The following is a 24,221-nucleotide window of genomic DNA, read 5'->3' on the forward strand; positions in this document are numbered from 1 at the left end:
TCCTGTGCTCTACACACCAGCCAGCATCCTCCATCAGAACACAGTATTTCTACCCAGACAGTTCTGGGTCTGTCCCAACACTCTCCCTCAGACAAGAAGTTGCATCTGTTCGCCTTCTTTACTCTAAGGCTTACCCCCCTTGAGCGAAACTACGATGTGGGCAACCGGGAGCTACTGCCATTGAAATTGGCGATGGAGGAGTGGTGCCACTGGTGGAAGGGGACCAAGCAGCCCTTTATCGTTTGACGGACCACTCAAACTTCTTACATTCAGTCCGCCAAGAGGCTGAACTCCCGACAGGCGAGGTAAGCCTTGTTCTTTGGTCGCTTTAATACTAGGCAGGGGACCCCTGCATGAACCCTGAGCCCATTCTGCCTCCCTTTTGTCTTATCGTTACTAGTGTTGGCTCGTTAGTTCGCGAACCGGTTCGAATGAACGAGTCTTTAGGACGAACGAACCGAACTGGTTTGTTTCTCTCGTTCGTCTCGTTCACCATTCGATTCACCGGAAACTCGACTCAACGACCATCACTCCTATTCTTCAACAGCTACACTGGCTACCTGTCCAACACCACATTCATTTTAAGATTCTTATCCTCAGTTTCAAGGCCCTTCCTAAACTCGCTCCTCCATACCTCTCTGAGCTCCTCCAGCCTTACACTCGTTCCTGGATAGATGAGCAACGTTTGCTATAGTCCACTGGGTAAGCTGGTAGACTGATTTATCAGACACACATCTCGTGGACACGCCCACCTGTGATGTCATAAGGGGCCGATTTCCAAAACGGCTTGTAACGGCTAATCACACCACAACTGGTGGCATGTCATGGGACCTTTAAAACCTCCATAAAACTCACCTGTTCCGACTGGCCTATCACCCTTAACTTAACACACTTAATTTAATGAATGTTTCATTGTTTAATTTAAAAATGTGTTTGCTTTCTTTTTAAAATTGTATTTTGCTTGTCTTAATTTGAAGGCGCCCTTGAGAGTTTTTGAAAGGCGCCCTGATATGAAATGTATTATTATTACTCAGGAGAGAGGCCTTAAAGGGAAATGATACAAAAGACGTGTTCGAAATGCTGAAATTGGTTTGGCAGAAATTAACAGTGTGAGAATAATTAGTGGTATTCTTTTACATCAAGGCACGTTTGAGAACCTAAAACCCTGTTTCTCCCAGTTGACACGACAACACATAACCGGCGTTATCAGAAATCTCCACTTCGGTCTGAGATTTTAGAAATAATCGTTTTCGTGTAAATGAGAGGCCAAACCGAGTGGAAATATCACCGTTGTCCCTTTGTGTAAACGGGGCCTAATTACACTAGTAGGGGACTGTTGATGAGGGACAGGTGAAAACAATTAAGGTGAGTGAGGACAATCAGAGAGACGAGAAACCTAAGGACAGGGAATGAAATAATCAATTAAGGGGGCGAGTTGGACAGATCTATCCAACATATTGTACATGTAGTAGGGCATTGACTTTTGGCCAAAAATCATATTCGAAGTTTGTTTGTTTATTAATATTAATATTCGAATATTTATTAATAATATTTTGACCATTAAATACCTTCAGCAAGACCTATATGGTATCAAACTTGAGTTGTATATGTTTTGTCCACCAGAGGGCAGTGTATCAGTCAACGTCTAGGCACGGCAGGCAACGATGTTTTCAGAACCTTTTATTTATTTAAGGTAAAACACAAACTGTGTATGCATCAAAATAAAGATAAATGAGCAATCAAAGTCAAATAAGCCAGTTAGGCTAAACTGAAAAGACAAAATAAAGGTAGGCCAAAAAAAACAACAACATCCTACCAGCCATTAACGAACGGCCCATTGCCAAATTGTATCGCTCACATAAACTGCAGCCAGCCTGATCTTTATTTGGCAGCAGACTTTAAGTTATTCGCCAAAAAAAAAACAGGTGATTCACATGTTCTGGCTCTAGGGAAGAGCGTTGCTTTGAGACGATGTTCCCCGCGGTGGAAAACTCCGGGGGTACTTGGGGCTTCTCTCCTTCCACCAGTACAGGGGGTTGCTGTCAGACGGGGGTGGGGGCTCATTGTTGTAGGCAATCATTTCTCTTTTGATCACATCTTCACTCGGTCTAACTGTTAAAAATAAATTAATTTGCTACGTTTTATACTGCACTTTATTTTTTTCAATGCAGGGCTATACATGGCGAGTTTGAGTTGTTATGAAAGGCACTCGATAATTGAAACGTTTAGTATTATTTCTTATTGAATATCATAATTATTACCTGCTCCGGCCGAATTTTGGCAGTAAACATCGCCAAAGAGGTCCCCCATCGCACTAAGAGCATTATTTTCCTTGCGCTGCTGTGGCGCCGTAGTGGTGGCATTCTCCTCTTGGCTTTCCACGCCTGTCTCCTCGCTGAGGTCTGCAAGCTCCCTCTGAACCTTATCTCGCACTGCCTGCCGCGATTCTTGTTCCAAATGAACCAGCCGGTGGAAACGGGGGTCGAGGTAGCTGGCTGTGTTCAGTAGCAAGAGTGCATCTTTGTTGGGGCCATATCGCGCCTTCAGATCAGTTGACAACATGGTTTTCATCTGTCTCAGTCCTGCCGGGTCCTCGGTGGAGGGCTTTAGTTGTGTCAGAAGCACATACTGCAGGGGAAGGACCGCTGATGCTGTTGGGTAGTCTTCTGTTGACAGCGCCTGGGTGGCTACTTTGAACGGCTGCAGCACGTCTTTCACCTGCCGGACAAACACATATTTAATCACAAACTCATTCTAGCGCCACTAACATTAGATAGCTAGCTGCTAGCTAGTAAGCGCAGCTATGTGCCACTTGACGTTACACAAAACACAAACTTAGCTTAGCCAGCGTTAACTTGGCTTATACATGTTATTCCATTTGCAAACAGTAATGTTAACATTAGGAATATAATATTATTAGACCACCCAACATAATTAGCCAACGTTACTGACCTTTTCCATCAGCGTCCACTCCACACTGCTGAGCTCCAGACGGCTGAGTTTCTTCTCCATTATCACTGCTGCAACAGGGGCTTGTTGATCAGCTGCCCGACAGATCATGTCGTATGTACTGTTCCAGCGAGTGGCGCAGTCGTTGATCAGCTGGACTGGTTTGAGACTAAGGAGCTTCTGCTTGGCCTCCAGGAGGTAGCTGTCTGTAGGGGAGTGCTTGAAATGCTGAGCGGCAGCCTTCAGGCGTCTGACTGCTGTTGCAACGGAACGCTCTGAAAGCCCCTTTCTCGCTGCCAGGTTAATTGTGTGAGCCATGCACAGGATATCCGTGATCCTCAAGTACCTCTCTACAGCATTGACATAGTTGGTCGCATTATCAGTTGTGATGGCAAGCACAGACTCCCGCGCCACTTGAAACTCTTGTAGAATACTGTCGATGCATGTAGAGACATTCACTGCTGTGTGAAGCTCAGACGTGTCAAGGACGACATTTCTCATCTCCTAGTCCTCATCGATGAAATGGGCTGTGACCGTAACATTGGACTCGGTAGCCAAAGAACTCCACCCATCAGTGGTCAGTCCGAGTTTTTCTCCACGCAGCATTCCCCTAATGCCATCTTTGGTTGTTTCGTACAGCTTCGTTATTATACAACTGATGGTCCGGAAGCAGGGGATCTTGAATCTTGGCTCTAGCTCGTGGATCAAAAATTGAAACCCGCTCCAATATATCGCGTTAATGGGCCTCATATCTACGCAAATGAACCTTGTCAGCAAATCTGTTGTTTACTTTGACAGACATAGGGAAGGCCTCGTGAAGGTGACAGCACGGTGTCGATTCTGGCCTGCCTTGGCCCGAATCCCTTCACCTTCACCCCCTCCACCTCCAGCTCCAGCTTGCCGTAGACAGGTGGGCTCTTAAGTTGCTCGTTGTCCCGTGGTATGGGAGTTTGGTCCTACATATTCTACATATTACTTTATCCTTCATTGTTTGAAAGATATATATTTGTATTTAGGGATGCAACGGTTTTCGGTATTTTAGCGAACCGTTCGGTTCGCCCTGTTCGGTTCGGTTGACCCAGGTGAACCGCGATATTACGGTATGGGTGACATTAAACTTTTAATTTAATATGTGGTTATAATGAATGCACGCAAGTATTGGGCGATAGCCATGACTGCTTGGGACCCAGGGGATGAGTTCTGCTCTCCACAACCATGCAACAACCAATCAGAATTGTACTGACTTTCCCAAGAGCCAATCAGCGCTCTGAATGCAGACGCTGGAGATCCATGTGAGGAGAAACTAAACTTTCCCTGGTGCAGCACGATCATGGCGAGTCAACAAGAAACGGAGAAAAGAAAATTTGAAGAGGCACCGTCATCTTTCAAATCCGCTGTATGGGAACATTTTGGGTTCAGTGTGGAGTATGATGACAAAGGGAAAAAGATTGTCAGCAAGCAAAGCACGGTGTGCAAGCACTGCTTTACTACGATCACCTACTCCACAGGTAATACATCCAACATGTTGAGCCATTTGCGCCGTCATAACCCGGCTGTAACTCTAAGTGGAGCAGCACGGAGATCTGGTTTGTCGCCGAAAACACAACCATCCATTGCTGCAGCATTTCAGCAACAATATGCGTATAATTCGGAAAAACACAAGGCAATAACCAACTCAATGGGCGTCTTCATAGGGAAAGACATGCAGCCCTATTCAGTAGTTTTAGGCACGGGATTTCCCCAAATTTCCCCAGATCTCAAAGCATGCACTAAAATATCTCTTTGTCCCTGGAACCTCTGTTGCAAGTGAGAGAGTTTTCTCCACTGCAGGTGATATTGTGACTGCAAGTCGTTCTCGTCTTTCCCCAGAGAATGTTGACATGCTTGTCTTTTTACAGAAGAACCTCAAACTAAAAGAATAGAATATTTTTACTGGGTGCTAACTTGATATTGCACTTTGTGGCAAGTTTACATTTTATGCTACTTGTTTGTATCAGAGGGCTAGCATTTCCTGTAAGACTGCAGGTAACAATAAGGTTCATTATTCTAATATTTTGTATGCTGCACTTTATGTTGTTAATGTTTACATTTTTAAATGACCTGTTCATTACAGGGGTCAGGGAACGCACTCCCCTGAAGTGTCATAACAATGTTGCCAAACTATCCTGACTGGATGCTGCACTTTATGTTTATATTTGATATGGTTTCAATGTAATCAAATATCTATTTGATACTGCACATTACAGTACCACCTCACCAATTATTGACAGAGGACAAGTTGGGCAATTGTCCACCGATTTCTTTGATACATTTTGTGATTTATATCTAATTGTTTGTTGTTGTTTGTTCTGTTGTTCTTTAAGGGTGTATTTATAACAGTTAAGTATTTTCTAGGGTTTAAGTGTGTGAATGACAATGTTTGTTGTTTGAGTTTATTGAATAATGTCAATGTTTACATTTCACATTACTTTACAGTATACTGCACTTTACTTTATTTAATATTGCCTGTTTTTGACAGAAGGCCAGAATAGTGTTCCTTGTTTAAAATAAATTTTGTGATTTGACGTTATATGTGCCTTTTTTTACATTTAATTGCATCTTGCATTGTCTCTGCAAGTGTGAGTAGAAGCACCTTGTTGACTTGAAATAGAAAAGACAAATATAACCTATTGCGTGTTAGCGGCAGGATAATATTGATATATCGAAACCGAACCGTTACCGTGGCCCAAAAACCGTGATACAAACCGAACCGTGGCCACACTGTACCGTTGCATCCCTATTTGAATATATTCGAATTACGAAGTTCGGAGTCAAAGCCTTAACATGTATGTAGACACTCCCACTTGTGATGACAACAAGGGACAGGGCAGGGCAGATTTTGCAACGGCTGGTAATTAATCACAGTCAAACCTGGCTGTAAAATAGGTGCCCTTTAAACTCATATAGGAGCAACACAAGACATGTGCTGGCCCTCTCAATTCACCCTTCGCTTAGCCCCGCCCCCCATAACTACTGTTGCTACGCCTGACAAGCTTTCGTACCTCTCTCATTGAACTCAATGATGTATGTACCGTTATCTGACGTCCCGAGAGATAATAGCTCATTTCTGGAGTTCAGGGGAGATCTCTGAAAGAACAAGGCAAAAGGGGCTTCAGTATGCTTTTGAGGGATACATTCATGACATCTGCGCGAAGTCAGACAATGGGGAAATAAATATTGAGGCCAAAGCATATAGGTCGCAATTGAAAACAGAGACACCTCACTTGCTACTCGTTAGCGCTACTACTGGAGGCATCAAGGAGCAGCAATGTTCTTGCACAGCAGGGTAAGTGATTTTCTAATCATTATAAATCGAACAGCTTAAACTGTACATACGTGTTGTTAAATAGCACCAAGACGTCTGATCACTTTGGCAAAGATGAATTCTCCAGCTTTTATTTTTCAGCGCCGCAGGCTACTGCTCACACGTAGTAGGTCTGGTATATGCCTTGGACCTGGCTATATCTAAAGCAAGAGATTATGAGCCGAGCATGTCATCTTGCACAAGCCTACCTCAGCAGTGGCACAAGCCAAGGGGTAGCAAGATCAGGGCTGTGCCAATTTCAACTGTAGTTGTGGCTAAAGCTACCGAAAGTCGTAAGCGGCGGCCAATTGATTGTCGCTATTCAGGAAGCAGGTACGTTGAACATTAGGGATCTAAGGTTTCCAAGTAGGATGCACAACAGACTTCTGCACATGAAAGCCCTACCGTTGCATTGATAGGGAATTGTTTGTCTGGAGGTGGTGGTGGAGAGGAGGATGAGGGACAAATTCAAGTCCATCATGGGCAACCCCTCCCATCCCCTCCATGCTGAGCTGTGGCAGATGGGGAGCACCTTCAGCCACAGGTTCATGTTCCCCAGGTGCAAGACGGAGCGCTTCAACAGTGCCCGATGATGATTGTGTTTGTGTATGTCTATGTGTTTGCATATGCATGTGTGTGTGTGTTTAGGTATGCGTATATATGTGTATATGCATCACCCATCTTGATGTTGTTTCTGTTTGTCTTGTTTTTGTCCCTATTAACTATAAGCGTCTCCTTATGCATTAGCACTTTGTATTTATTTATTTATTTATTGTATTTATTACATTGTTATTTTGTCCTGTGTCCTTCCACTGCTGCTGCAACAAACAAATTTCTCCTACGGGGGATTAATAAAGTTATATCGTATCGTATCGTTACAGAGGAGAAAATTGCGCTTCTCAAAAGGCAGACAGGAACACCTATCAGCTACTTGGTGAACAGGCCCCCTATTCACATAACTGTAGGAGGAGAGAAATACTCACTAGGAAGTGGTCTAAGCCATCAGGTAAATGAATGAGATGAGGCAGTGTATAGTACAGTATATATTCTTTATTTTTCATCATGACCCCCTAGCTGTTCTCCACACAAACCTTAATATTTGATGATGTGTGGCTGGAAGTTAGACAACATACTGACAACATACCATATTTGATTTATGTTCCCAAGCCGAGAAATGGGGATTCTGCCTGACACAATTTAAAAAAATTGTATCTTCGCAATAGCTCTTTCAACATGGACCCTGTGCTTGGCTATTTTTTTTGTCAGATCAACATCTGCATGTGGCATCTGTCTGTTTGCTCTTGCAAAAGGTGGAATGTTAAGTTTCAAGCCAATCTCCTCAACTTCTTTCTCTATTAGGAAACCCTTATCAACCATCAATCCATCTCCTACATTTAGGTAGCCACACTGAACACACCCCTTCAAAACATCAATGATGTTGCTCCTTCCTTGTCTGAAATGGATCCAGTGAAGAGGGCAGACACATAAATGAGGGCACCTCGTGGATCACATGCCACCAGAGACTTAAGGGTGTTTGTAGACTTGTAGGTGGAGTAAGTCTGACTCTGCAACACTAGTGAACTAGGTTTCTCAATTTTAAGTTCTGTGCCATCTAGAATGGCAAAGGTGTTCGGAAATTGTTCCTTAAATTTAGCTGGCATATTCTCTGAAATAACGTCCCTGTGTGGCCAAACAGACAATTTCCCTAGAATTTCAAACATATAGTCCACCCAGGAGTTTATCAAAGTGCTGACACTTTGTAAACGAATCTTGAAGCGGAATGCCAAATCTTTGTGGTCCCAATTTTGTCTAAATTTCATCAGTGTCAGTAACAATTGACTGCGCAGCGTAAGTTTTGAGATCTCATTATCAATCTTTTTATATGTCAGTGGAATGTGTGTTTGTGGTGCATCTGGGTCAGTTGGAATGGGAAACAAATTACACAAGACATTAAACTGGTCATAGGTAAAACCTGTGCAGTATTGGAAATAATCAGGCACATGGCTTATGTTCAATATCTCAGGGTTTAAGTCTGTGCACTTCTGAAGGTGGAGTTCCCTGTCCTTTGCCTCAAGCTTAACCCTCAGACTAATTATCTCCTGCTTTTGTGCAGTTAATGCATCCTGAAGAGTTCTCAATTCCTCTTGGTTGGCTTCACGGCTTGGTTGCAGACTCAGTTCCTCTTGGTTGTCGAGATCTTCTGTTAATGACAAAAATAAAGAGAAATGATTAATGTTTATTATTTTCTTATGTTTTACAGCTTCCTCTCATTGACCCTCCAGGACCATCATCTACTTCATTTAACTTCCCAGATTTCCCTCTGCCAGCACAGCCCTCAAATTATTGTTTTGTGCTGTCTGAGAAAGACATGTGTAGTCTAGATGTCTTAGCAATCACACTATCCCAGTCTGCAGCCCTAGAAAGAGAGACCAGACAACAAGATGCAAATAAAACCTGGCATCTTGCAAGGGCTCCACGACTCACATCAAGTGTATTTAAGTGTATTTGTTCTAGGAGGGCCGACTTCGGTGCTTTGGCTGTTAGGCTCAAGGCCACCTCAGGTAAGCAGACCAAGGCAATGAGGCGAGGGGTAGAACTTGAGCCCGAGGCAGCGCAGAAGTATACAGTAATAACAGGCAATCTAGTTTCCCCTGTCGGCTTTGTGGTTAATCCCAATGCTCCACACCTCGGCACATCCCCAGATAGGAGGGTCAAAGATGGTACAAGCTTTGGCCTTCTTGAAATAAAATGTCCATCAAAGAGCAGCTGCCAAGACTGTCCCTATCTCCAAAAACAGTCAGATGGTAGTCAAAGGTTAAAGGAGACCCACGCCTACTACTATCAGATAATAGGGCAGCTGGGACTTACAGGCATGCCTTGGTGAGACTTTTTTGTGATGTGTGAGGAGGACTACCATTTACAGAGGATACATTTTGATGTGGAAAAGTGGTGTGACATTAAAAACAATCTAGATTTGTTTTTCTTTAGTTTCTTCCTCCCCATTTAAATTTACCGCTGTTGTTGGTCAAGTCACACTGTAGTGATGTGTCCTCGGTGGAGAATGAGGTGTTCGTTTCCGGCTGGTCACACCTGATTCTGTAAACAATCAGTTGAACACAGGTTTAGTTTAGTTAGCCTACTTGATTACACAGTTGTTTTCTTGAGGTTATGATCATTTTCTTTCAATAATTAATAAATACATTTCATATGAAGTATGCATGCTGTATTGTGTAATAATTTCACTACCTAATAAAGAACATAGTTTTAAACAGATGTGAGAGCGTCTCATAAGTGACTAGTGAACCTGTAAGTTTGCGTACATTTTCCGTGGAGACCTCCGGCAACCCCCCTGATGCTCCCGCGTACGAACTGACCCCGGGAGAGCAGCAATGGGATTCGGGAAGTCGTGTGTCGGCTGTCCATTAACAAAATGCTAAAATATATTGAACAGTATGTCAAAGCGAGCCTGCATCTTGTCTCTTATCATTTCATTTTACGTTAAAATGTACGCATTCTAAACAAAGAACCGTAATCATTTGCAAGCAATACTGAGATGAGTTAACTATTCGCTAGCTTAATTACATTATGAGGTGACCATATTTCTGAGATAAAATCCGGGGACATTATCAGTTCAGACATGTAAACACCTGCAAAACAGTGTAATGTTTTAATCTTTGTAAGTGAAAAACGGGGACTGTCTGGTCACCTTATTACATTAGCTTGTCCTCATGTTGGACACTTAACAAAGTGCCAAAATACATTCAACAGTATCTTATAGTCTCTTTTTACGTTAAAATATATGCATTGTGAACAAAGGACCGTAATTATATTCAAGCAATACTGAGATGATTTAGCTCACTTGATAACTTGATAACTTTAGCTTGTTCTTACCTTGGAGCAAATGTAAGTGTTCTTGGTTATCGTCGAGACATTCATCTGCGATTGGGGCCTCCCACACTTTTTGATCCACTCACGGCATTTCTCGTATTGAGTTTTGGGTTTCGGGAATGGAAAAAAAACAACACCACCCTCCAAACTCTTTGGGTATCGGCTGTCCGTTTTGCACAACCCATAGGCACAGTGCTTCGGCATCTTCACTTAGCCCAAAAGCTTGTCAGGTCCTCCGCGCTTAGTTACCGTTGCTAAACTACGATTGGCCTAGGGCGGTTTTTGGGCGTGGCTTAGCGAAGGGTCAATTGTTCCATGTTTCTGGTTCATTCTCGCCGTCAGTAAACAGATGGATCAGATAAAAGAGCGACAAGCGGAGGATGTTCACAATTGTAAAACCATTGTCCGCCACCGTCTTCGTTCATCATTGGTTCTAATAGAGAACGAGTTGGAATGTTATTGTAATTATTTACTATATTGTCATTGACTGTCACACGAAACTTCCAATATTACTTCTGTGCTTGAAAAACGACTCTACAATGCCATCTAGCCCTTCGGCATTCAATGAGCATATTCACAGATGAATTACTGGCACAGAGACCAAAGACATGGGTCATAGGATATTCTACCTCTAACCCCATCATTAAACATCTAAACAAAAATGTTTATTTGAAAATAAACCCTTCGAAATATTCTATTCAATTTGTAAGTAAAGTTTTATTTACTGTATATAGCACCTTTCAAAACTGATGAAAAACTATTTAGATCCTTTGTTTAATGGTCGTCTTGGGCTAGATATGACCTCATAAACACGTGGTTTATTCTAACAGAGACTGCGTTCTTGAGGTGGTTCATGAAGCATCTCCCGAACACAGTTAAACAAACTGTTTATATTTTGGGAGTGGACGGAATGGTAAATAAGCCACGCCTACATGTTCTAGTTTACCCAGGTAAACCTTTTGTCTGTCTTGGCTCTAGCGGAAATGGCCAACTGGCCATGTTTGTAGTCTTTAACTTATCTACAAAATCATAAAAACCTTACATGGTGTTGTCCATTATGCGGTGAAGAAACAATTCATAACTGTTGTTGGCTTGAAACATGTCATCAGAAATAGCATAGACATAATTTCATCATTCGCCCCATTGAGGCTGAAAGACTCACATAATGTAATGTAAACAAAATGCATATAAATTGCTATAGGACGGCAAATGACAATGACAGAATTTCATGTACAAAAAAAAGAGACAAAAAGACATTTGACAAATATTGATTATTTGATTGGTGGCTGTCATCCTGGTAGCTGGATCAGCTCCTCTAAATGGCCATGGAGTTCTCTTTGACCATGACCACGAGCACACCCTAGAGTTGAACCCCCCGCGCTCCATGGACTTGACTTGGTGGCTCTGATAGGAGGGATTCGCTGTGTCCACGTCGTCCTCAAGGTCACAGTCCTGTGAGTTTTCATACAAAATTGGCACAGCATCAGGTTTGGGGGAATATAAATGACATCTGAATTGCATCAGCAAGTCTTACAAAGAAAATAATAGGGATTCAAAGTCATTGTTGGTTATATATGTGTTATACTCTGCTAGCTTTGATGGTGTTAACGGGGTGACTCTGGATCGGAGACCAGGGTCAGTGAAACGTTGGTGGGAGGAGGGTCTTCAGAGGCTGCAATTTCCTGGAGGTGTTGCTTGATATCTGTCTGGGACCGGTGTGGTGGGTTTGGTGTAACCACACTGTTTTGCCTCGTACTTTTAGGACTTAGCTTGCATGAGAGCGAGATTTGCCTTGGTTGCTGGGGATCGGTTTTCTTCCGCTACAATCAGGGATCATTGGATTGTAGGTAGAAGGGCAGCTTTTTTAGCAGCTGCATCAGCCGCAATGTTGCCATGAGTGTTTGTCAATTCTTTCTTGTGGGGTGTTCCAGACCTTTGTAAGGCCATCATTACTGCTGCTCCTCCGGGGAAGATGCTGGGTCTGTGCGTGGCGCCCGGGCCTGTATGCCTCTTGGGGTCGTTCTTCTTCACATCTGCGTCCAACCTTCAAGAAGGGAAGGCTCCACGGTTACAGTGTCAACCCCTCAGCATTAGGCAATGGGTCGCCACAGCCGATCCTCCCCCGTCGTATTCTCCGGGTCTATCAGGTCCTGTGAATGATACAAAACCTGAGGAGCTTCATCCGGGGCGCAACTGCCTACTTTCTGGGGGGTATGCAGACACATAGCAGGCGCCCCCCGCCCCCCCTCGCTTTGATCTGGGCACAAATTTGACCTAAAACACTGATATTTAATCAAAAAAATATTTTTGAGTGCACCAGGACAGATATCCGGTGTTTTTTTTAGAGGCAGCTTTTCTAAGATTCTCTGCCAGTGTAACATCATACCGTGCTATGAGATCAAGGATATCCCAGAAAAGGATTTCCTAATTGTGCATTTTTCCCCCTCAGTGGCAGGTTTCTTTCTGCAAGGAAGAGTATGCAGTCGATCACTCGAGTCAACAGGCTCTCTGCAATTCGCTATAAATAGTTTTACCTAGGCGTAAGCGGGATGCCAATTCTTTCCACATCAGATGAGCATTTATGTGATGACCTCTTGTTTCATGGTGCTTCAGTATTTTTCAAAGACACTGCCAGTTATTATACCCCCCCACAAGGCGCGTGTCAGCAACTCTAGCTACACCAAAAAGCTTACATGCGAAACAATAGACTCTGTTAGAACTTTGCGTACATTAACCAATAGGGGTGGGAAAAATAATCTATTTTTCGATGCATACTGTGTAGAACGATTCAGTCTCGATTCAGTTAAGATGATAATCATATATATTCTTTTTTGTTTATTAACTTATCTGAATCGATTTTTTTTGTATCAACTTTATAACTCTGTTTTTACTGGGTCTATTTACATAAAACAAAGACTTTCATAGAAATTGAAGCAAAAAATAACAACAACCACAAACAAGTTCCTTTATTTTTCTTGTCATGATCTGTTATATTGTAGGGTTGGGGTTATCTGATCAGTACACAGTTGCAAGACAACAGTAACCTGTCGTTTTACTAGTAGCAGATTTAGCTAACCTGAATATTTACCAGCCTCCTCTTAATACGCTGACACAAAAACGACTGTCCTTCAACCACTTTGAAAAGCTTTCTTTCATCCCTGCGCGCTTTCTCCTTCCCAATCTTTCTTTTTCCATTTTGTGTCCCCAAGAGCTTTCTTATCTGCCTCTACATATTGAGGTGTCATCAGATGACAATACGGTTCAAATGAAAACACTCTGGCTCTCGCCTTCAGCGTGTGCTCGAGGGGGCGCCCACTGGAGCGCCGTGTGGGGAGGATGGGGGGAGGCGAAGGAGCGGGGGGGCGCCTTATAAGTGACGTGCCTCTGTTATTGATCATCATATCATTAACACAAACGCTGTTAAATACAGAAAATGTGCAGTAGTACTAAGCCTCGACGCCGAAAAGGCTTTTGATCGGGGCAATTCCTGTATCAAACTTTAGATAGATTTGGCTTCAATAAACAATCTGTAGATTTAATAAGAACACTTTATCAACAACCAACAGCAAAAATCAATGGGTCATTATCTCCATCATTTATATTACAAAGAGGAACTAGACAAGGCTGTTGTCTCAGCCCCACATTATTTGCTTTTTATATTGAACCCCGAGCCCAGACAATCCGTCAACATGAACAAATACAAGGCATCACAATTGGACATAGAAACCATTTAATTCGTTTATTTGCGGACGATATTTTGGTCCATTTAGTGGATCCTGAGAACTCCTTCCCCATATTGATGGACATCCTAGAAGAATTTAATTATTATGCTGGTTACAAACTAAATATTACAAAGACACAACTTTTGTCATTTAATTACAAACCTTCAGAAGAAATAAAACATAGGCATGATTTAAGATGGGATATGGAAGAAATAAAATATTTAGGGGTAATCATTACAAAAAATTTGAACAGATCAGGCAAGGCAAGGCAACTTTATTTATATAGCACTTTTCATACACAAGGCAGACTCAAAGTGCTTCACATATAAACATTGTCATACAATAAAATAAAATAATAGATAAGTAAAAGAAAAACATATGCAAAGAAATGGGTAAAATAGAAAGTTAAAAAGGCATTTTAGTAATAAAGGCAAAGTTAAAAAAGCTTTTTAGAAAGTGCAATGTATTTAAGATTTAGCTGAAAGCTATAGCAAACATAAAAGTCTTCAGTCTTGTTTTAAAGGTGCTCAGAGTTGGGGCAAGTCTTAAATCCTCTGGGAGTTTATTCCAGCTATTTGTTGCATAGTAACTAAATCCTGCTTTCCCATGTTTTGTGTTTACTCTGGGGATAATTAACAGATTGGTCTCAGAGGATCTTAGTGGTCTAGTAGGCTGATGTAGTGGAAGCATATCAGTTAAATATTTTGGGCCTAAACCATGTAGGGATTTATAGGTTAGCAACATGATTTTAAAATCAATTCTCTGACCTACAGGAAGCCAATGTAAGGATTTCAGAATTGGTGTAATATGATCAAATTGTTGGTCTTTGTTTGAACTCTAGCAGCAGCATTCTGAACAAGCTGAAGCTTCCTCAGAGTTTGTTTTGGGAGACCTGTAAGGAGACCATTGCAGTAATCAAGCTTACTAGTGATAAAGGCATGTACAAGTTTTTGTAAGTCTTCGGTGGACATGAGCCCTCTAAGTCTTGCTACATTTTTAAGGTGATAATATGCCGATTTTGTAACTGATTTTATGTGTCGAAATGTAAATCTGAATCCATGATAACCCCTAGATTTCTGGCTTTGATTGAGGTTTTCAGGGACAGAGAGTGAAGGTGTTGGGTTACTTTAAGCCTTTCCGTTTTAGAACCAAATACAATTATCTCTGTTTTGTCCTCATTTAGTTGAAGGAAATTTCGGCACATCCATTCTTTCACTTGCTCAATGCACTGGCACAGCAGATCTATGGGCCGATAGTCATTTGGTGATAGCGATTCATAGATTTGCGTGTCATCAGCATAGCAATGATGGTCAATATTGTTATTTTGTATGATTTGCCCTAGTGGGAGCATGTAGATGTTGAATAAAGAGGGTCCTAAGATCGATCCTTGTGGGACTCCACATGTCACGTTGGTTGATTCTGATACAAAGTCGCCAATGGAAACAAAGTAGTTCCTATTTTGTAGGTAGGACCTGAACCAATTTAAGACGGTGCCTGAAAGCCCCACCCAGTTTTCTAACCTGTCCAGAAGTATTGTATGGTCTACAGCAGGGGTTCTTAACCTTTTTGACCTTGAGGCCCAATTTTTAAAGTACAAAGTGGCCCGGGGCCCACAAAATATTAACACTGTATAGGTTTAACTGACCTCACTCTCGGTTTAATTTGTATTCAATAATAAACCCAATCCACTTACTGTTTAACAAGCAAAAACCTTGTAAAATAAAATGAAATGATAAAATGGGATCATCACAAAGACTTTTATTATGTGTATGTAACTCATACTGTATCATGACACTGAACAGGCTGATAATTCCTGGACCAAATCAGGCTGTGAAAAGAACATTTTCAAGAATCAAGTCAGGATTTTTAATAATAATTAAAAAAAAGACTAATATTAGGATTTTACTTTAAATTTTAAAAAAAAGGGGGTGATAAAATAAATGCATTCAAATAATATAAATCTATTTTTAAATTAAATAAACTGTAAATAAAATTGAAATAAAGTGCAAATTAAACTATAGCCTTATAATCTGCAAAGCCATTTGAAAATTGCTTCAGCAGTCTCCATTTTTTCATGACAGAAGAATCTTTATATCTGTGACAAATGAACAATGACACAAATAATAACAACAATGAACAACAACTCCCTTTTTAACTTCACCTCTTAATGAGACACTTGGGCCTGCCTCTGAGACATAATCAGATCCAGTCTGGGCGGAATGGGAGAAAGGCTCACTCTCAGAGTAGCCTCCAGTGTTGCTCTGAGTCTGTTTCGGGCTTTGGTCTTAGTTGTGGCCACAATGGAGAACCCTGATTCACACAGGTACGTAGTTGTGAATGGGAGCAGGAGTTTCACAGCCCTCAGTGCAAGACATGGGTACTCCTTTGAGACTGCAATCCAGAAGGAGCCCAGGTCCAGTTTGCCCCGCTGCAGCTTTAAAGTGCTGTCATTGGAAACTTCCAGAAGCTGGGATTCCAGGTGTGAGGGCAAAGCAAAATCACTTGCAGTGGGGTCCAATGCAAATGGGTCCAAAATCCACATGTTTCCCTCTCTGGGATCCTCAGGAAAGTAGTCACCAAATTTCTCTGCCAGTTGTGAGAGGTGCTGGGAGACTGAGTCACTGATATTGACATGAGGGGAGTTTTCCAAAATGTCAGACAAAAGTGGAAACATGTCCATCCTCTTTTCATGGGCCCTCTTGGTCCACAAAGCAAGTTTCCTCTTGAAAGCTTCAACTTTGTCTGCAACAAAAAATATGTTGCTGTTTCTTCCTTGAAGTGAGGTGTTCAGTTGGTTCAGTAGTGAAAAAATGTCACAGAGGTAGGCAAGTTTTGCTGTGAACATTGTGTCAGCATAGTAATGTGCAAGATGAGATTTTTTCTCAGTGAGAAAAGAGAAGACCTCATTCCTCAGTTCAAACAAACGATTGAGGACCAGTCCTCTTGAGAGCCATCTCACTTCACTGTGATATAGCAGCTGGACATGATCTGCTTCTATGTCCTCACAAAGCTTAGCAAAACATCTGGAGTTCACTGCATTGTTTTTAATAAAGTTTATGGTTTTCACACTTACATCCATCACCTGGTGGAGATCTGGTGACATCTTTTTTGCTGCAAGGCTTTTGCGGTGGAGAAAACAGTGTGTCCATTTAGCTTCTGGTGCACGATCAAGTATCTGTCTAATGACACCATGATGCCTGCCAGTCATTGATGCTGCACCGTCGCTGCACACCCCGACGCAGTTCTGCCAGTCCAGGCCGTTCTCAGTGAAGTAGTTATCCATGCAGCGGAAACATTCCTGAGCCGTAGTGCGTGTTGGTAGCTCTCCACAAAACAGTATGTCTTCGTGCAAACTACTGTCCCAGCGATAGCGAACAAAAACTAGCAGCAGTGCAGCATTCGTGACATCCGTGGACTCGTCTAGTTGCAAAGAAAAAAAAGGGCTACTTTTTATTCTTTCTATAAGTTGATGCTGTATGTCTGAGGCCATGTCTGCGATACGGTGACTCACAGTGTCGTTTGAGAGTGGGATGGTCAGCAGCTTTTTTGCAGCGGCCTCTCCGATCATCTCACGGCACATATCAACAGCGGCAGGCAGAACCAACTCCTCCGCTATGGTGAATGCCTTCTTAGTCTGTGCAACACGTCTGGCTACGAGGTAGCTCGCTTTCAATGCACATTTAGAGTTGCTCGTCAGTGACACGACAGACCTTTTCTGCATCTGCAGTCCACTCTCCTTCCTCTTAAAATAATCCACCGGCTTTCCCACGAGCATCGGGTGCTTGGTCTCTAGATGCCGCTGTAGTTTTGAGGGCTTGAGGGCTTCGTTGGACAGCATTAGCCCACACTCCACACACTGGGCTTTTGGCACTGCCTCTGTTCCTCCATTTACGAAACCGTATTTAATGAAGTCGACATTGTATTTCCGCAAAAACTTTGTCTTTTGGGTGGAGGGGTCAGGATGTTCGTCGTCATGTTTTCTTTTAAAAAACGTATCCATATTTGCCGCAGCGAGCGAACTTGAAGAAGACTCTTCTTCTCTGTGTATTCCCGCTTCCACAACTGCGTGATGCATTACCGCCACCGCGTGGTCGAAAACGGCATTGTAAGTTACCGAGCGTCTCATGCGTAACATATCTCTGTCTTCACTTGATAATATACAAAGTCCCGCGGCCCTTGGGGCCCACAGGTGCAAAACTGAAAGCTTTTCGCGGCCCTCTAGGGGGCGCTGGCGGCCCAAGTTTGGGCCGCGGCCCTATGGTTAAGAATCACTGGTCTACAGTGTCGAATGCAGCACTGAGGTCTAGTAGCATTAGTATTGAGGTTTTGCCAGAGTCTGTGTTAAGACGGATGTCGTTTACAACTTTAATAAGGGCGGTCTCAGTGCTGTGCAGGGGTCGAAATCCTGATTGGAAGGTGTCATAGCAACCAGTTGATGCCAGGAAGTGATTAAGTTGCTGGAGGACAACTTTCTCAATGATTTTACTCATGAAGGGTGGATTTGATATTGGTCTGTAGTTGTTAATAATAGAGGCATCTAGGCTCCGCTTTTTTAAAAGGGGTTTAATAACTGCAGTTTTCAAAGCTTTTGGGAAATTGCCTGACTGGAGAGTTGTTAACTATCTGCAATATGTCTACTGCTAGGCAGTCAAAAACATTCTTAAAGAGGTTGGTAGGTATAGTATCAAGGCAACAGGTGGATGGCTTTAGTTGTGTCACAGTTTCCATAAGATTTTGAGAGTCTATAACATTAAAGCATGCCATCCTTGCCACGTTATTTTTGACTGAACAGGGTGGTAGTCCAACATTTTTGTTTGAAGTGGAGATATTGATGGCGCGTCTGATACCTTCAATTTTATCAGTATAAAAAGCTGCAAACTCATTGCATTTCTGCGTGGAATGGAGATCAGGTGGAATTTGTGTTGGGGGGTTGGTCAGTCTGTCAACAGTTGCAAATAGGGTTTTTTGCATTATTAGTGTTGGTTTTAATGATATTGGAGAAAAATGTTTCTCTAGCATTTTTTAAGTCTAAATTGTAGGCACGGAGGCTCTCTTTATAGATATCATGGTAAATATGAAGTTTTGTTTTACGCCAGATGCGTTCAACCTTCCTGCATTCTTTTTTCTGTGCTGTTACAGAATCAGCTTTTCTCCAGGGTGCCTTTTGCTTTCCAGAAATCTTTTTAACCTTGTAAGGTGCAATGACATCTATGACTTTCAAAATTTTCAAATTAAAGTTTCCTACAAGATCATCAGCAGAACATGGGTTTAGAGGTGGTAGCAAGGAGATGGCCTTTTTTAAAAAGTACATTAGAATCTTCATTGTTATACCGTTTTTTGACAGTGCTTGATTTTGTCTGTATGTCGGGAATAAAAGATATGTTAAAGAAAACACAAAAGTGGTCAGACAAGGAAGGATCAGTCACAGAGAGATCAGAAACATTGTGGCCCTTTGTGATAACCAGGTCTAGAGTGTGCCCCTTACATTGAGTAGCCTCTTTCACATGTTGACAGTACAAATGTGTCCAAAATGGTAAAAAGTTTTTTTGCACACTTGTCATTCAAATCATCAGTATGAAAATTGAAGTCACCAGTTATAACTAGACAGTCAAAGGGTCATCGAAAAAAATTGCAGAATATGTTGGTGGCCTGTAAATAATTAATAGGAGAACTCTGGGGGAGCATTTCAATACAGCACTAAGGTATTCGAACGATGGAAAATCACCAAATAACATCTGTTTCCCCTGAAATACATTTTTAAATATAGCAGCAACCCCTCCACCTCTTTTTCCTGATCTACATGCATCAAAAAAGTTATAGTTGGGAGGAGCTGTCTCTATCAGAACGGTTGCACTGTTAATTTGTTCCAGCCATGTTTCAGTTAAAAACATTAAATCCAGTTGAGAAGTGGTAATAAAATCATTAACTAAAAATTAGGGATGTCCCGATCCGATATTGATATCGGAAATCAGTCCGATATCAGCCAAAAAAGTGAATATCGGATTTTATCGGACTGAATCTAAAAACTCAGATATAAGCGCTCCGATATAAGCTGTCCATTTACCGCTCCAGGACTTCTATGATAGGTGACTCTGGTTTGATCACACTCCAACACAGTAGGTGGTAATGCCCCTTAATTAACGTTGGTGCCGGCCGCGGAAGAGCGTCTCTGATCCAGCATGCACAGCCCACGTGATCAACAACGACAACGTGTGTGCCTGCAGCAAGGTGTAGTGATGTCGGCTGTGTGGAAGTATTTTACCGTAAACTCGGACAAAGACGTTGCAGCTAAATGCAACATTTGTCAGGCGCAAGTGTCCCGTGGAGGGACAGAACCGGGAAGGTTCAATACAAGCAACCTCATCGCACATTTGAAAAAACACCACAAAAAAGAACATGAGGATTTTCGCGAGAGCAGCAAGGCGAAGCAACAAGCCTCTGGCTCGCTTCAGCAACCCATGCTGGCCGAAAGCTTTGCAAGACGTGACAAACTACCAGCAAAAAGGCAATGGCCATAACAGAAAAGATAGCCCAGTTTATTGTGCTTGATGACCAGCCCCTGTCGGTGGTGAGTAATGTCGGGTTTAAACGCTTAATGGAGCACCTCGAACCTCGCTACATTATTCCTAGCCGCCACTACATTGTAGACAAAACTATACCCCGGATGCACGAAGAGGTTAAAAAGTGTATTGCCGCACACGTGGAGAAGGCAAATGCTATAAGCTTCACCACCGACATCTGCAGCTCAGACCATCGTCCGCTGTCTCTGTTGAGCCTGACTGCGCACTGGGTGGACACCAGTGTTGCCAACTCTTCAGGAAGGAAAGTAGCTACTGGCTCTCCTAAAAGTCGCCAGAAGTCGCTAGATGACGTCATCGCCTAATTTGCATAAATGGAAGTATAAGAAAAAAACACAATTTTATTTTTTTGCTTAGTCCCAATTTTGCTTACCATAAATGGCAGCGTTGTTTGAGCTGAACTTTAAGGCTTTGCCTTTTGAATATGCTTTTGGGTAGAACTGTGTTTCTTCACATCAATGAGTTTGGCACAGAAATCGACCTTGCAATAGCTACAGTATGCTCGTTTATCGTCAAGCGGGACAATAAACGGCTTTAACCAGCCCTTAAAAGCAGTGTTTGCTTCCCACTCTTTCCTATATTTTTGTTGATAAAGTTTTGACTGCGACATGGTAAAGACACACACACACACACAGTGGACGAGGTGAGGTGAAGTGACTGAGCTTGACGCCCCGTGCCCACTACCTCCGTCAGTTGTCCGTTGCCCATTGACTTTGAATGGGGTATGCAAATTTAAGCACTGTGACGCGACTCGGGCTCTGACGATACTGGAAAGCGGGAAAGCGGGTAATCTTGCATCGCAACAAGCAGGAAGAACCCGGCGAAGCGATTTGATTGGCTGACGGATGCCTCTGCAAAGACTACTCCCCCATCCGTCAGCCACGCCTTCCCACGTCCGTTGACTGACGGTGCAGTGGGCACGAGGCGTAACACCCCGTGCCCACTGCCTCCCTCAGTTGTCCGTTGCCCATTGACTTTGCATGGGGACGGACGCGCAATGCATTGTGGATCCGTCCGTTCAGTTGGAGCGTTCGCCACCGTCAGAAAGTTGAAAAATTTTCAACTTTTTCGGCAGCGACGGTTCCGTCATCCAATCAGATCGCGTATGCAAATTTAAGCACTGTGACGCGACTCGGGCTCTGACGATACTGGAAAGCGGGAAAGCGGGTCATCTTGCCTCGCAACAAGCAGGAAGAAGCGGGAAGAACCCGGCGAAGCGATTTGATTGGCTGACGGATGCCTCTGCAAAGACTACTCCCCCATCCGTCAGCCACGCCTTCCCACGTCCGTTGACTGACGGTGCAGTGGGCACGAGGCGTGAGGCAGTGTGAGTCAATGTAACACAGCGATTTATTATTTTATTTAGACAAAGAAAATATTACATTTTCCCGCCCTGACTGTACGTCAGGGTCCGGGATCAGACGGCGGCGGCTTGCTGGCAGGGACGCGGATTCATTTACAGCCCGGATGCCGAGGCGTGAACGTCTCCTGTTTGCTCCTGCTAACAGAGCAGCTGGGAGGGACTGCTGCACGAGGACTGGGCTGCCTGTAGGTGCTTTGAGACGGGGGAGGGGCCGCGCAGGCACCCGGTGCTCGTTGTGAAGAGGTAATAGCGATAGTGCTTTCACCTCAAAAAGTCCCCAAAAGTCACCAATAACAGCTGAAAAAGGAGCTAGATTTGTCGCTTGTCGCTGTTTTGAAAAAAAGTCGCCAAAGGGGTCTGAAAAGTAGCTAAATATAGCGACAAAATCGCTAAGTTGGCAACACTGGTGGACACTGACTTCACACTGCAGAGAGCAGTGTTACATGCACGTGAATTCAGGGGATCGCACACAGCTGATGCAATCACGCACGCCATGGAGGAGATGCTGCATGGCTGGAAGATTGAGAAAAATAAGGTCCATGTCGTTTTAAGAGACAATGCTGCTAACATGAAAAAGGCAATGAATCAGCTAGGTACACTACTGGAACCTAAACCAAGCTCGACTCCCCACCATGGCAGCAACAGCAGCTAAATTCCTCTGTGCTCCCTGCACGAGTGTGGAGAGTGAAAGGCTCTTCAGCACAGCGTCAATTATCATTGAGGAGCACAGGAGCAGGCTGACGGCACAGCATGCTGAAATGCTTATCTTCTTAAAAAAAAATCTCCACATTATGCTCGGACTGCAGAAAGTGGAGAAGGAGGAGGAGGAGTAGTAAGGGTAGTCAGCACTGACTGATTATTATTTGTTTTATGTTCTTGTTATTAGAGTGATATGTTTATTGTGTTTACACTCTATTCTTCAATGAAGACTAAGAGTAATTACTACATTGTTTTGGGCACAGTCAGTCAGTGAAACTGGAGCTGTGTGAACTCTTAACTTAGAGCAGTTGGACAGTGGACAATATTGTGTTGTTTTTGTTGTTTTTGTCCCTGCCCACAGTTGTTTCCAACATATGCTGACAGTAGAAAAATAACTGAACTTGAATTGTTTGCACTTTAAAATTTAATTTATTCTATTCAATTGTATAATGATGTTGGTAACCAGTGGTTATTTTGCACTTTAAATATAACATTTTGTTTGTATTGGATTTGTTGAGGTAATACTCTTATGTTGAAGGTTAAAATTTATGTAACCAATTGGTTAATAATAAATGGGTCAGTTTTTCCTATACCTACTGTTGCTGACTATTGTTTTCTGTTATATCACTACAACATCAGTAACAGTAACATCACTTTATCAAGCCTTTTCTAACATTCCACACAACAAAATAAGGAATAAATATATGTATGATTTGTGCCTATATCGTATCGTATTGATATCGGTATCGGCCAATACTCAAGGCTACAATATCGGTATCGTATCGGAAGTGAAAAAGTTGTATCGGGACATCCCTACTAAAAATGATTTGTTATTAAGAGACCTTTAAGGTTGTTTTTGGTTTGGAGGCAATAGATATGAGATTTGTGAGGTTAGCAGTGTGTCTAAGTTTCCCTTTGTTTACTCTCTTAGTGGTTACAGCATGAATGCGAAAGTTGCCCTGCTTTGACGTAGGCAACCTTGGGTTCAGCAGATTATGTGAAACTTCCTTTATACTGTGTCTACGGCTGAACCCTTTTTTGTCTCAGTAATACTCAGGACTACTATCAGTACAGGGGGGGGGCTGGGGCGCCATCCTCTTGGGTGTTATCAGCCTGTGGTCATGACGTGGCGATGCTATCATTGACACAGATGATATTCCAGTTTCTTAAATTCGGCTGGAAAATCGCAAAGGGAGGAGACATTGGAGCTGGAGTTGTTGTTGTGGCTATGGGAGAGATGAGGTGGGAGGTCATCGTCGATGGGGGAATGCAGAGGAGGGGGGTGGCCGTTCCTCGCCAACCCAGCATCAGCGATGGGGGAAGGCACAGTGTTGATGGCGTCGGGCGGGCTGTTGTCTCTCTTCAAGGCCTGTGGGCTGTCTGCTATCTGTGTGTCAGATAGTGGCAGAGTAGATGTGTGGGGGAGGCTGTAGTCTCGCTTCTTCTCAACCTGTGCTCTGACTGTGGCCTGTGCGTCAGACCATGGAGATTTGTGGGAAAGCGAGAAGAGAAGATTGTCCCTCAACAGTTTTGAGCCTAACCTGTTTGGGTGTAGGCCATCTGCTCTGAAAAGATATTTGCGCCCCCAGAATAAGTTGAAATTGTCAATAAAGCCCCTTCCTCTTTCATTGCAGACTCTGGAAAGCCATGTATTCAGTGCAAGTAGACGACTGAATCTG

The 24,221-nt window shown here is 43.0% G+C and overlaps 1 protein-coding gene and 1 long non-coding RNA gene across 2 annotated transcripts in view; both read right to left on the bottom strand.

The window, feature by feature from the left end:
- Window positions 1-24,221, bottom strand: part of LOC132463595 (uncharacterized) — an 88,511-nt gene that overhangs the window by 47,742 nt on the left and 16,548 nt on the right. The window lies entirely within an intron of this gene.
- LOC132462518 (zinc finger BED domain-containing protein 4-like) lies at window positions 1,380-3,935 on the bottom strand. Its single transcript, XM_060058077.1, has 4 exons — window positions 2,953-3,935; window positions 2,262-2,718; window positions 1,935-2,039; window positions 1,380-1,396 (listed from the first exon to the last, which is right to left on the bottom strand). The coding sequence occupies exons 1-4, from the start codon at window positions 3,448-3,450 to the stop codon at window positions 1,380-1,382; spliced, it is 1,077 nt and encodes a 358-aa protein (XP_059914060.1). The 5' UTR covers window positions 3,451-3,935.

This window comes from Gadus macrocephalus, chromosome 8 (genome assembly GCF_031168955.1).
Source record: "Gadus macrocephalus chromosome 8, ASM3116895v1".
In the NCBI taxonomy this organism is placed as follows: Eukaryota; Metazoa; Chordata; class Actinopteri; order Gadiformes; family Gadidae; genus Gadus; species Gadus macrocephalus.